Source organism: Thunnus maccoyii, chromosome 11 (genome assembly GCF_910596095.1).
Source record: "Thunnus maccoyii chromosome 11, fThuMac1.1, whole genome shotgun sequence".
Classification (NCBI taxonomy): domain Eukaryota; kingdom Metazoa; phylum Chordata; class Actinopteri; order Scombriformes; family Scombridae; genus Thunnus; species Thunnus maccoyii.
In genome coordinates this window covers 29402185-29416413 of record NC_056543.1, presented here as the reverse complement: position 1 = coordinate 29416413, position 14229 = coordinate 29402185, and the positions used below count along the sequence as shown (strand labels likewise).

The following is a 14229-nucleotide window of genomic DNA, read 5'->3' as shown; positions in this document are numbered from 1 at the left end:
CACTGTTTTCTCAAAGAGCTACATGAATACTATAAGAGCTCTGAGACTGTTTAAAACAGATCTGTGCCACAATGTACAGGGAAATGAGATAGTGTTGCAGTGTTGCAATATTATTTTTACATTTTATCATATTTATATATATATATATAAAGTATTACATTTCATATGTTTTTGCCAAGTTGTCAAGTCTAAGTTCAACAGCTGCCTCCAGCCTGTACAGTAGAATTCTGTTGCCCTCTTCTGGACACTGGTGTAATTAGAGTAACTTCAGTGTTTCTGGTTGCTGTGAGCTCTTCAGATGTCTCACACTGATTTCAGACTGTTCTTGGACAAAAGAAAAACAGCAGCAACTGTCAGGCTGCAAGTTAGTTTACTCAAACACCAATGTTGTTATTTTGATTGTAATGTGGTTGAGTTTAAGTAATTCTACTTCAACAATGAAGTGTCACTGAGCAAGACATTTAACTTCTCAGTAGCTCGTTGACCATTAGATGCAGATATGACAGCATACATGCTCAGCAACAAGGTAAACAAAGGCAGAAAATACAGTTTCCTGTTTCTGCGAGACACATTTAGGGAATCCTGAATCTGTTCACACATTAGCAGACTGAACAAAGGTATCACTACTACAAAGTACATGCCATATATATTATATACAGTATGAATCCTCATTGGAGCTTATGTTTTCTCATATGTGTATGACAGTAAAAAAGCAAAACTGGCTGGTAATATTGGCTTCAGCTGGCAAAATCAAAATCACTTCAGCTTGGAAAAATCCTTCTCAGTGACATAGAGCAGCATGGAAAAATACTGGAGGTCAGGCATTTTGTTCTCTGGCCAGCTCTCAATTCTGAGCTGCCGGTTGAATGCAGGAAAACAACATCCAACTAGGAGGAAGGGTTTGCTGCAAAATCAAATATATAGGATTAGATGACTGATCTGTTTTACCTATTTCTCTATTTATCAAAGTAAAAATAAACATAAGAGCAAATATACTGTAAATAAACATAGCACAAAAAGTAAGGAAATTTGTGTTTGGTAGATTATTTCTTTGTTGTAACAATGCTTCTTGGCAATAAATCTTATACCGTTGGAAAGCCTGTTTATTTCCATTTTAAATGGTGCCACATTTGTAAGGAACATGCATTTGTGGGATGAGCAGCAGAGCTGAGTATGTGGGTTGCACCCATGAAAAATATGCCAAATCTTCTCTGCCAATGCCAAACAGCTTATTCTGCCATTGACTCTTGTTTGGTGTTTGGTGGATTGGATGATTGAAGTTTGAGGAAACAGGACATATTGGCAATTTAACAATTTATTCATTTAACAAACAGGAGCCTCAGTAGCGTGTGGAAGAACCAGACACAGCCACAACAGCCTGGCACCTCCCCCTCATGGCATCCCATTCTTCAACCAGCATTTGTTGCAAGTCAGCCAACGTGGTTGTGTTGGTCACTCTGACACGAACAGCTCACCCAAGCTGATCCCACAAGTGTTCAATGGGGTTGAGGTCAGGACTCCTGGCAGGCCATTCCATCCTCTCCACTCCCAAATTCTGGAGGTAGTCTCTGATAAACCTCACTCTGTGGGGGCGAGCGTTGTCATCTTTGAGGACAGAGTTGGGTCCCAGACTGTGGAGATATGGGATTGCCACTGGTTGCAGAATCTCATCTCAATATCTCTCTGCATTGAGATTGCCTCCAATGATGACAAGCTTCGTTTTTCCAGTGAGGGAGATGCTGCCCCACACCATCACACTGCCTCCACCAAAAGATGTTACTCTATTAGTGCAGCAATCAGCATAGTGTTCTCTGCCTCCTCTCCACACTTTGACCCTATGATGGCAGAATCTGGACTCATCGCTGAACATAACGTTCCTCCACATGTTCAGGTTCCAGTGCATGTGTACCCAACACCAGCGCAAATGGGCCTGACGGTGAAGGGCATTCATGGCAGGCCTCTTGGCAGCCCTATGAGACCAGAGTTTGGCTGTGTGCAGTCTGTTCTGGATTGTCTGGGCAGGGAGCCGTTGGCCATATGGTCCTGCAAACCTTGACTGCAAATCTGTAGAAAACAGCCTACAGTACCTAAGTGCTGACAGGGTGAGGAAACGGTCTTCTTGGGGTGTCGTCTTCTTAGGACGCCCAATTCACGGCCTGTCTCTGACATTCCCTGTTATATGGAACTTGGCCTTCACTTTGGAGATGGTACCAGGGCTCACTCCAAATAATGCTACAACTTGGTTTTGTGGAACACCAGCAAGTTGCCCTATCGCACGAGCCCTATCCAGAGTCAAGCATGGCATGCCGATTCTTGGATCAGACACCTACTGACCACTGTAGCAGGGCCCATGCTCACAGATGGGGGTACCAGAAGCTCAAAACAAGAGTCAATAGCAACAGCAAAGTAAGCTGTTTGGCATTGGCAGAGAAGATTTGGCATATTTTTCATGGGCGCAACCCACATACTCAGCTCTGCTGCTCATCCCACAAATGCATGTTCCTTACAAATGTGGCACCATTTAAAATGGAAATAAAGGGTTTCCACCTGTATAAGATTTATTGCCAAGAAGCATTGTTACAACAAAGAAATAATCTACCAAACACAAATTTCCTTACTTTTTGTGCTATGTTTAGTAAGCTTAAGTAAAGACCCTAAACATAACCTCTTTAATCCCACTCTTTTACTTTAAGTTTCCTCTAAAGTAACTTTAGGTTAGGTAAAACACATTGAGTTGAAAAGTGCAATATAAATTAAATTGTCTTGCCTTGCTTTTCAAACAATTATTTATTCCTGGTAAATTCCCAAATTTGACATTGAAAAGTTTGCTCAGAGTTTTATTAACACTGAATGGATGAATAAATGACAAATCCATTCTCCACTCGTGTGTTTTTGTTGCAGAGAACTGTACCAACTACAAGCTCCAGTTTGAGAGGGTTTTCTCTGTTCCCGGGGAGGTAGCTATGCTGAATAGCACCTTGGTGTCTCCAGATGTCTTCAACTTCACCTCAGTGCCTTATAACATCACCTGGTATGAGTCAAAGACTGGCAGAGAGCTGAGCAACCAGCCTGGTCAAATCCTGGTGCAAAGGGAGACTCTGTGGTTGCTTAACGTGACGCTGGACGACGACGGGGAATACATCACCATAGTGAGGTACGGTAGCATCAAATAAAATAGAAATAGCATTATAAGTTGGAACATTAAATATAAATTGTGCCCTTATGTGTCACCTATTCTAAATAACATCTGGAGCCGGACATTGTAGCTGTTTTAGGATCTGAAAATGTCTTAGTTTGGTGACTCATAGCGGTAGTATCACAAAAGGCACTGTGGCAGGCAGCAGACCATGTTGTCACTGCTATAATTAATTCAAGATTCAGGTGTGATAAAAGGAAACTGATGGTAAAATACAAACACTTGCTAAATAGCAGTGAGCCACAGAGCGATGGACTCACAGATATAAGATCTTTAGAGCTTGTGCCATGTGCAGTTTTCCTGAAGTCCTTAAATTTCTCTGCTGTTCTAAATACCATTATTGAGTGAAAGGTTTGACAAGGGTTTGTTGTCCTTAACCTGAGAAGCTCCTGATTCAGCTGCCCATTGCTTGAATATGAACAGATTCTCTTCACTGTACAAAAAAAAAGTAAGAAAAAAAGCAATTTTTCTCCTCTATGTTTGACAGGACTCCTACTCGGTGCTACAGGCAGACCACCAGGCTGGAGGTGAATCAGCCAGATGCTGGAGAGTGTGTGAGGCCAAAAAAATCTGGTCAAACGCTTATGGGGGGAGTGGATGACAATCTGTCCTGCCCTCTGAAAGACTATATAAAGAAACTGGACAGCTACAACATCACTTCCTCTATCAAGTGGTACAAAGTGAGTTACTGTATGAGAAAGTCTCATTGACTGGTGACATAATTTACACCAGATATTGAGTATTAGTGTCATGTCTTTACAGACATAATCTGGGAACAGCTGTCAGTTTGGCTTAAATATGGTTGGAATTGACACAAAATTGTAATTGTCCTGTACACCACACAGCAGATCCAATCATGAAGGGTCTTCACTTAGGCTAGATGCTTAATTATGTGCAGTAAGTGTCAGATACAGTACTGGTGCAAATTAAAAGTTATCACATATAGTGGGAAAAAGTCATTAAATTAAATTACAGCTTCAAGTTACCTTAATTATTATAACTTTCAATTGTGCATCCTCCAGAAGACTGAAGGAAGTTTAAGCAGGGTCCTGTTTTCCTGTTCTTTGTTTGTTTGTAGAGTTGAACATGATCTGAATCAAGGGTTAAGGGTAGATGGTGTTGTACATTATACAGATTGTAAAGCCATTATGGGCTATGTAAATACAATGAACTTGCTCTCTGCAAGAAAATCCTGCTGTGGCCATGGCATTGTTATGAATTTTACTTGCATCTACTGCCATTATTTCTATGTCATCTGTTCAGATGTGTATTATTTTCATAACATGATGTACAGTAGTCAAATCTGGCCCTGAGACCAGCTGTATATAAACTGAGATGTGGTACATGTATGTGAACATGCTAAAAATTCTGGTGAAAGTGTCGTCTAGTGTCAGATATAAGCTGTTTCTGAAATCACTCCTTATTTACTATATAGTGCACTATAATCACCTGACATGTTATTTGAGTGTATAATAGTGTAAATGTATCCACCATATATTGCCCTCAAAAATACCACAAAGCAAAGAAAAAAGCAGCATCCATGACATGGACTACTTTCTGCTAACAATTCCACAATGTAATACGCCGCATTTTATAGAGGCGAATATTGACGTTATGCTACTCTACAGTTGTCAGTGAATCTGATGATGGAAAATGATGGTTAGTAAGTCCAAAATCTTGATTTGCTGCTCACTTTTGAGTAAACTATTGATTGTCAATAGTATAGGGAGATGTGAATAAGTGAACAAGGGAGTGATGTTTTGTCTGTGGAGCAACTCTACCAGTAAAAGTTTGAAGCACTCATTGGAGGTGTACTGTAGTACTGTAGTAAGTACTGTAATCTCTTCTTTTATGTTGCATGACTTCCTTTAGGCTTGCCTTACAGAGATGACGGTCTTTTCTTTGTCTGTTCAGCTTGGTGGTCATCACTACTCATGATGAAAACCTAGTTCTTCTTTCTTCAGCCAAATTAATTTGTGGATGATTATCATAACAAATCTTGACAGTTGTCAATGGGAGGGAACATCTCAAGTCTCATCCTGAATTTATCAAACAGTCAGTCTACGGTTGGATTTGGCTCCTTTTCAGACAGAAAAACTCTGTTGCATAAAGGGATGTGGCAGGTTTTAATCTGCTCACCAAGTTACTAACAAGCCTGTCTCTCATAGAAAGACTTTGTTATTTGTTGTTTTTTACAAATCGTCATAATATAAAGCCTGATTTACTTTTATATTTCCTTTTCTCTTCCAGGATTGTAACCTCATAGTAGATGGGAAGGACAATATTACCTACTGGGACAAGACCAAACTGATGATTAAAGGGGTGATGCCCCACCACAACGGCTCCTACACATGCATTCTTACCTTCACCCTTGGTGGCGTCACAGGATCTGTGTCAGAGACCATTGACGCTTGGGTCAAAGGTTAGAACTGAGATGAATAATTGACTGATTGAGAGAGAGGGACTTCATGCTATTTGTCCGGAACATGATAAAATGATTACAACAGCATGTACTATATTTAATATGTTTTAATTTTTAAAATCACCAAATTTACAAGCAACCACTAGTGAGTAGTGCAAAGGTCATAGCAGCCTGACAAGAGAATACTTTAGAATTTAGCGCCACCAAATGGCAGTGGGGCTTACTGAGTTTTCACCAACCTGGCAACTCCTTGATATGGTTCCATGTACAGCACATTTGAATGATTAGACAACCTCAACCTCTGTTACCATATGTATGAGCCACGCATGTATTTCATGTTGTCTTTCTTTTCAGAGGACTATTGTTTGGTTCCGGAAGTGCAGGAACCAGCCAATGAAATCATCAAGGCAGAGATGGGTGAGCCTCTACCTGTAACATATTTTTTAGAAATGTTTTGCAATTTAACATGTGTATTGAGGAGATTGACATCAGCACTGTGTCAAAAATGCAGCCCCCTCATTCATTTCAGTTCTTTTGGGACCACTTTGATGGCACAACAGGGGTCCCAATGAAAAGGATTTCAGCAAAAAAATCATCTGCAAAAAAAAGTTTAACCTGGCTCAGTGTTTGCTGCAACACAATGAAATGTCATCTAACAATGCACTATGCACTGTACCAATTAAGTACAAGTGGCAAATTCAAGGTGGTACAATACTTTGCAATGTGAACTGTGGTATTCTACTCTTAACCTCGCTATCATCAAATCAGAGGATAAAATGATTGTAGTTGTAAAGTTTTACATCAGAGTTGGAAAATCCTGTCTTGTATTATAAACCACTGTGAAGTCTTTTGACTCATGATAAGCTTTTACAATTATTGATGTATTATTCCAACCAGACTTGTACCTGTAAGATACTTTCACACACACACAGTGCCATTTTTGGTCTGAACTGGTCCGAGGCCCTTAGCTGACATACATCATAATCTGTTTAAGATATACGTCTGGAAAATATTTGGAAATGTTCAATTTTTATGTTTTTAAATATCTATATATTTGATAGATTAAGAGAAATTGTTTTATTTATTTATTATGGTTTTTTTTGTGCATGTGTTTAGGGTCCAGTTTCAAGCGGAGGTGCCTGGTGTTTGTGCCGGGTGGCGGGTGGCCCATGATTGATATCTTTTGGTTGGTCAGAAACGAATTCGTTTTCAGCACTGACCCCTCTGACCATTTCTACACATCAGAAACACGGTCAGCACACTTACTTTTCCTTTCATTTGTTTTGTTTTATCTACTGCTTTTTAGGTACAATAAGTGAGAGATATATGGTGTTTGCATGAGGGGGCAGGAAAACTCAGCTGACATATGGCCCAAACATATTGTCACAAAGTTGTTTTTAGCAAAATTATATTCAGATTATACTAGCAAAAGATTTAAAATTATTGATTAATGCAGCTTTAATCCCATTCAAAATATCTTGCAGACTGGAATCAATCAGAACTGGGTCAAGTAAGCATGTACAACTAAACCAAGACTAAAGAGTAGACAGAAGTAGAATATTCAGTATAAAGAATAGAGACAGCTGCTCTATCCAGGCACAGACAGTGAAGCCCTACATTTTGTTGTATTAACTTTCTTTTTTCTCATCTCTCTGTCCTTAACAGTATGTGGAGTCAGGACAGTCCCAGAAAAGGTGTGTGGTTGGAGCGGATGCTGATGTTTTCTAAGCTGACGGAGAAGGATTTCAACATCAACTATACCTGTCGCGCATACAGTGACCGGGGAAATCCTGTGGGATATTTTACTCTGTTACCAGCAGGTAAAAACAGAGTAAACCTCTCAAACTCCCGATTCCTCTTATTAATTTGTTCTTGTTATTTCTGAAGGCTGTCAGATATTTCTAGTAGCCAGTTTACCGTAAAGGTCCTCTGTTCTAGGGCTCTAGCTTTCTGCACAGCCCTGTTTGGTTTTGACATTTTGAATTGTGTCTCAGCTGTGGATTTCACAATGGTTCTCTATGGGAAAATCTCCTTACAGACACATACTGTAGCAGCCACCTGAGAAATAAAGATATTGATGTTCCACTGGGAAATTTAGACATGGCTGAGATGTTACTTGATTTAAGACGACTTTTAATAATGATTAGGGCTGCGTCCAATAATTGATTATTTTAACTATATGTCAGTTATTTTCTTGATCAATTGATTAACCATTTGGTTTATTAAATGTCAGTTTGTTTTGTCCAGTGAGGCTGGAACCAGTGATTTTTTGCATTTTTGCTTAATAAAATACATAAATAATTAAACAATTATCAAAATTGTTACCAATACATTTTCTGGCAATCATACTTCACATCGTGTTTGTATGCATATATCCCCCCACCAAAAAATTAGATTTATTTTTTTGCAATAATTTTTGAATACTGGTCAATTAATATAAGGCCTAGTCCACATGGATATTTTTGAAAACAGGGTTTTTCCCTCCTTCATACTCAAAAAAAAATCTGGTCCACACAGGCACTTGTTTTTTTAAAAAAAAATCTCTGTCCAAATTAAAATGTAGAAACACTGTCAAGAGCATGCCAAACCAACAGGTGGTGATATAACTCTAACCTGCAATGGTGCTTTCTGATGCCTCTGTTCCTCAATAGAGTAGCTGTACATTTATGTGTAAACATATAAAAAGTCCTGTTAGCAAGGTTAGAGCCAGCACTGTTTTGGCCACGTCCATCATTGCACGAAATGTCGCCTCATGTAAATAGAGGAGATAACGATGCACACTCTGACATTCCAAGTCAAAATTTCTGTTTTCCCTGTCTAAATGTCAACACTGAAACAGAGTTCCTGAATGTCCTCACTCTGGAAGGAGTTGTCCAACAGGTCTGTTTTCAGTGACCTAAAATGCAGTTTGCATGCGGATGACAGGCCAAAACACATAGAAAAAGCTAAGCTAAGATGGACCTTCATTTCTGAAAGACAACCAGTAGAGGGTGCAGGTCAACACTTTTCATCCCCACTTAAAAGGCCTTTTTCACAGCTGACTTGTAATTGTAATAGTAGGAAAAGCAAAGGGGTTATGAGAAACATTAACAACGCACCTGAATGGCTACTAAATTGAATTCAGCCATCATTTATTTTATTATTTACACCTGTGCTTTTCTTACTGTGACAAAATTTCTTCCGTCGAAAAGACTTAGGACACAAAAGACTAGGTGGCCACATTCAAAGCTGCAGGTCTTTTGATGCCTGCTGGATCGTGCGCAATCATTACAAAAGAAACAGCTGATACTGAGTCCAATAATTGTGTATACAATTTTTAAAAGAGGGCTTGAGAGAGAAGTTCCTAACCCTAACCCTGGCTCTTTTCTCACTTCTGCATAACTGGCCAATCATGTGGTGAAGTAGGTGTGAATGTCAGGTTTTAGAAATTTACACAAATTGTTGTAAACAGCACCCCTAATCTGACATCAAAAAATGATGGGGGGAGGGGAGAGTTATTTTGGCCTTTCATCAAGTTACTGACAGAATTAACATTAATTAGTGACAGCTGATATGATCTGCCACTAGTGACGTTAACCGGTGAAAGCGACAGTCAATGCTGGCTAAAAATGAGAAGCTGCTACCTGAATGTTTTGTACACTATTTTTTGCTAATAAGAAAGAGAATTAGAGGCAGAGTACAGTGAATCTGTGTGTTTTGCCAAGCTCTGTGTCTATATAAGGAGCAAAATGCTCGCTTTGTAGACTGTTAGAGCAGCCCTGCAATACTGGCAATACCGAACAGTACAGTACAGTAATGAAACAGTAAAGAAAGGATTGACATTTGTAAATGTCTCTACTCTCAACACACATTCATGGTGGAGAAATCATATGTCCTGTATTTGTGATGTCCATCTCTACAGAGCCCGACCTCATACTTCCCATGGGATTGGTGTTTGGTGGTGTGACGGTTCTCTTTATCACCAGTGTCATCGTCTACTACCTTTTCAAGGTTGACATTGTGCTGTGGTTCAGACGAGCATTTCCCATCTTCTATACCAATACAGGTAACATTACACTGCAGTTTTGTAATTAGTAACGTGCTCTTTTTTACATAAAGTATGCAATGTAATAATGCCAGCCCACGCAAAAAATATGCAAACACTCCAATATAGAAAACCCCACAGTGATGGTTTGACTTCTCATCACACACACATACAGTACCCCCACATACATCACAACTATCATACCAGAGTGCATGTGTCAACAGTGAGAGTGAACAAAGGAAACCACAGGGCCACCTCCACTGCTTCTGATCAAATGTCATCTTCTGAGTATGCAACAGAAGGACCTTGTAACAGCCGTGACATTAGCTAGCTTTGTGGCTAACTACAGAAATCATTTAGTAACAGTTAAACTGCAGCATGTGTTTTCCAGCAGCTGTCAGCACTAAAAATGCTAGGGCTGCTGTTCATTTACTCACTAGAACAGTCTTACTGACTGTTTCACAAATAAATGTGGCTTTACACCACTCAACTACTGTGCTGTATGAGAGGAGGTGACTGACCGCAGTGACTAGCTTACTGTAGAAACACAGGCTGACAGGACTGCTGTCAGACTTATTTGGGTCATGCAAAAAAGAAGAAATGAGGGGGCATGGTTTAAGATCACTCAAGTAATATATTTCACATGTGAATGAGCACCTTATCATGAAGACATGTAACAGACCAACAAATGCTGATTATGTTCTTCTTACCACTGCTTACCGAGACATATCAGTATCAGAGGTTGAAAACCATTTTTTCTCACCTGAGCAAAAACACCAACCACTAAATATGCTTCTTTTTTCTGTGTCAGATTTGGATGGAAAGCTGTATGATGCCTACGTGGCATACCCACAGAACTGTCTGGATGGGTTCAACGAACAAGTGGAGACATTTGCCCTTCACACACTGCCTCAAGTGTTGGAAAAGGCCTGCGGTTACAAACTCTTCATAGCAGGCCGTGACTGTCTGCCCGGGCAGGGTAAGTCACCTACATGGCAGAGATAGCATTGTAGTATTGACTCAGATTTGGGGATGACAGATGTCCACTGTAGAAATGTGTTTTGAATGCAACTTTGCTCAGAAAAATCCTTCCTGGCTTTAAAGTTATAATGCCAAGTTGAAGCACCGTTTCTTAGGTTGTAACTACTAATATCATATTTTTAGTCACCCAATCATGCACCGTATAGTATTTGTCATGGCAGTGCTGATAAAAGGAGCCACATTTTGACTTATAGATAATTTGTAGGCAGCTATCTACGTTTCTTTGTTTAGTAACCCACCAATCAAACAATGGTTGGCCAATTGCTTTCATTTTCATTGGAAAACTGGTCTAAATCTGTGCTTCTCAACCTTTTTGGATTGTGGCCCCTCAAAACAATACAGTGTCTACCATTGAAAACACTGGTCTAAATCATAGTATTAGAGTTAGTTCACTAATATACCCTTTATGTACAGCAATGTTGGTACTCATCACATATCAAGCTCATGTTTATCTAATCAAACTCCACTACGTGTCTTAATCCTCTGTTTCCTCTCTGCAGCCATAGTTGACTCAGTGGATAACAACATACAAGCCAGCCGCCGCCTCCTCCTGCTCTACAACGCCTCTACTTTCACCGGCAAAAGCCACACCAGCAGCGTTAGTAGCTATAATAACAACAACATCTCCAAGAATAGTGATGGTATCAATAATAATGAAAGCAAGACCAGTGACAACAATAGCATGAGTTTTGATGGCAGTGATGGAGTCTACTCAGATATGAGGCAACAGTTGGAGTGTGTGGCAGCAATGCACAGAGCGCTACTGGATGCATCTCTCAAGGTGAGAAAAAACACTTTCATGTGTATTCTTGACAGCAGATTAGAGGTAGAGCTGTCTTGGAGGAACAAACAATCCCAAAGATTCTCTCAGAGTAATGAATAATGTGAGAAGGGTTGCTCTTAATGACCAACCCACAGATAACTGCAACCAGCTCTGCAATCAGCTCTTTTAGCCCTTTTAGCTCATTGCTTAGGTTTTATGCGCATTTGCTGTATGGTTCAGTCTCAGGGCTCTCATGAGCCCTATTTCCCACAGAAGGCAACTTTTTTTCAGAAACGAGCTCTGCTAAACCACTGGACACAACATACAAGGCACCAAATGCCAGAGAGGCAAAGTTATCAACTAGCTGGTGATAAAAGTGGACTATCTAGCAGCTAAAGAGATATTTCTCTCAGGAGTTGGTAAAGACCAAGCCAGAGCTAAAAGGAGAGTGAGTACTGGACTTGCATTCATGAGGTGAAGAGAAACAACTCCAAAATAATAGAAAATAATGCTTATGTTGCCCTGTGTCTTCCTGATATGTAAATAGGCAACAATTCACTCACAGGTTAGCAACAACTTAAGAGGGAGATAATATGTCACGGCTGTATGTCTGTCAGCTTGATGGAGTTCTTCTGCCCCAGAGTGGCAAATGAATGCAGGTTTAATGATTCACAAGGAAACATCAGACGTCAGAGTTTCCTCAGAACACTTACAGCATACAACTTGTTGTATACAACTATAATTGCTCCCATTTGCTTTTCAGGTGGTTCTAGTTGAGTTGGAAAAGGTCACCCCTGCTCAGCTGGCTCTCTTCCCAGAGTCAGTGCGTCACCTGAGGAAGAAGCAGGGGGCTGTGTGCTGGTGGAAGAACCAGAGGACGAGGCAAAGGTGGAAGACATGTATGAGGAGAGAAGATGAGGAGAAAGGCGGACAGGATGCAGAGTTATCGCCATCCCTCTCCCCTTCCTCTAGGTTTTGGAAGAAGATGAAGTATCATATGCCTGTGAGGGGCAAGAGGGTGGTGTACCCTGAGAAAACTGCCCTGCTGAACTTGTGATGGTGTTATTACATGTGTTTGTGAACTGCTGGACCAGAGGGAAGCTGGTTTCAGATGCAAATGTGTATAGAGGTGAATTCCCTATCACACAGAAAATACACACACACTGTTTTGTTAATATAAGTTGTGAGTCACGCTGTCAGAGTCAGGGTTACAGCATGGATGCATTTCTGCACATTTGTCCTTTGACTATCAATTCTTCTGTTTCAAGTAGCACATCTATGACAGCAAGTGGCTCATAACTGTACCATGCAGAGCATTCACTGAAGCACAAAGTAACTGATCTCAATAAGGAGCAAGATGTTTTGCTCAAATATGCCACAGCAGTACCTCACACCTGATGTACAGATCATCACAGTGCCTGGGATATACTGCTGTTAGCCTGCCTCTGTATGAACTGTCGACATTCCCTGGGAGGTGGAGGCTGCAGAACGACATGGACGAAGGACTGATCAAACCAAATGATCATGTATGACTGTAAAATGTACATATGTATGATGAAAAGTGTAAATATATAGTTTTTTTTTTTAAAAAATTCTAACACAATGACTCATAGCTAATACAGACAACAAATCAATCAAATCCAGTAAACAACAAGAAAAAAGGGCTGGGGAGGTTAATCCACACAGTTCAAGTCAGCAAACTTTTAACAAGTGGAAACATGCACAGAAGTCTTATTTACACAAGACAGTCTTTCCTGTCTGTCAGGCTTCAGAAGAGTTGCTGAGAAGGGTGACCACATAGTGTTATACTTATCCAGAGAGTCATCAGTGTAAACAACTCTTTCAAGTTCAGAAATTTTCAATAGTGCAGTGAAAAGTGTAAATATGTAAAAGTCAAGCAGCAAAGTGTGAGCTTTATATCATTTGTACTATTGTTCATTTATTGTTAATGAACAACAGGTAAATAACTGTAAAGAGCAGCTGCCAAGGGAGGGAAATGTTTTTAACAACAGGTCATTCTACATCTTTTAGTTGTAGTAATTTCAGCCTTCAGCATTACTTACAATGTTGAAAGGTAAACCTAATGAGATTTGATAAGGGATTCAGAAGGATTCCGATTCAATAAATGGATTTGATACCAGATTTGAGTTTGATTTAATGCTATCGAACCCCACACCTACATGCTTATAGGGTTTTATCCAGTGTTTCATATGCAAACGCCTCTGGATCAGGATTGACTCTCTACTGCCATGGGACACAAATTATCCACCACATACTGGATGTTGAGGATGTATGGTGAGGAAACTCTGGGTAACTAAAGCTTTGAAACAAGATTTATTGATGAATGTCTTTTATGGATGAGGGTCTTTGTATAAAAGCTTGACAATTTTGTCAATAAATGGAACATTTCAAAAGGAAACAGATCTTCCATTTTGAAGTTGTTTGTCCTTCCTAACCTGCTCCTTTTTCATTACAAATACAGTGAAGCACCAGTGATTTTGCATGTTTTAGCCCATAACCTACAAACTGTGTATATTGTTTACTTCTGTACACTGTGTAAATGAGCTTTCAGAGACTTGTAAGTTACTTGAGCTGGTAATTAATCACAGTTCACATTATTCTTATTTAAGTTACATAATTGTCATGTAGGAACACATTTGCAAACAGGGACTTATTTCATGTATGTTACAAAACAAACAAGGGCGTGAGAATGAAAAGGAGGATACTGTAAATGTTTATTGCATTAAAACAGTTACTGTTTGGCACTTGTCTCTGAAATTTTG

General features: G+C 39.8%; 1 protein-coding gene across 7 annotated transcripts in view; it reads left to right on the top strand.

Moving 5' to 3' along the window:
- LOC121907642 (interleukin-1 receptor type 1-like) overlaps positions 1–13028 on the top strand; it is a 58982-nt gene extending 45954 nt beyond the window's left edge. For 4 of the 7 annotated variants that reach the window (XM_042427315.1, XM_042427316.1, XM_042427317.1 and 1 more), the window contains exons 3-12: positions 2902–3154; positions 3684–3876; positions 5447–5618; positions 5973–6035; positions 6735–6870; positions 7284–7438; positions 9520–9663; positions 10454–10621; positions 11184–11464; positions 12210–13028. In XM_042427315.1, the coding sequence (XP_042283249.1) occupies positions 2902–3154; positions 3684–3876; positions 5447–5618; positions 5973–6035; positions 6735–6870; positions 7284–7438; positions 9520–9663; positions 10454–10621; positions 11184–11464; positions 12210–12503 (1859 nt within the window). In that variant the 3' untranslated portion in view covers positions 12504–13028. The remainder of the gene's footprint in view (positions 1–2901; positions 3155–3683; positions 3877–5446; positions 5619–5972; positions 6036–6734; positions 6871–7283; positions 7439–9519; positions 9664–10453; positions 10622–11183; positions 11465–12209) is intronic. The other 3 variants (XM_042427320.1, XM_042427321.1, XM_042427322.1) reach the window with 2 other exon arrangements.
- Positions 13029–14229: the final 1201 nt, after the last annotated feature.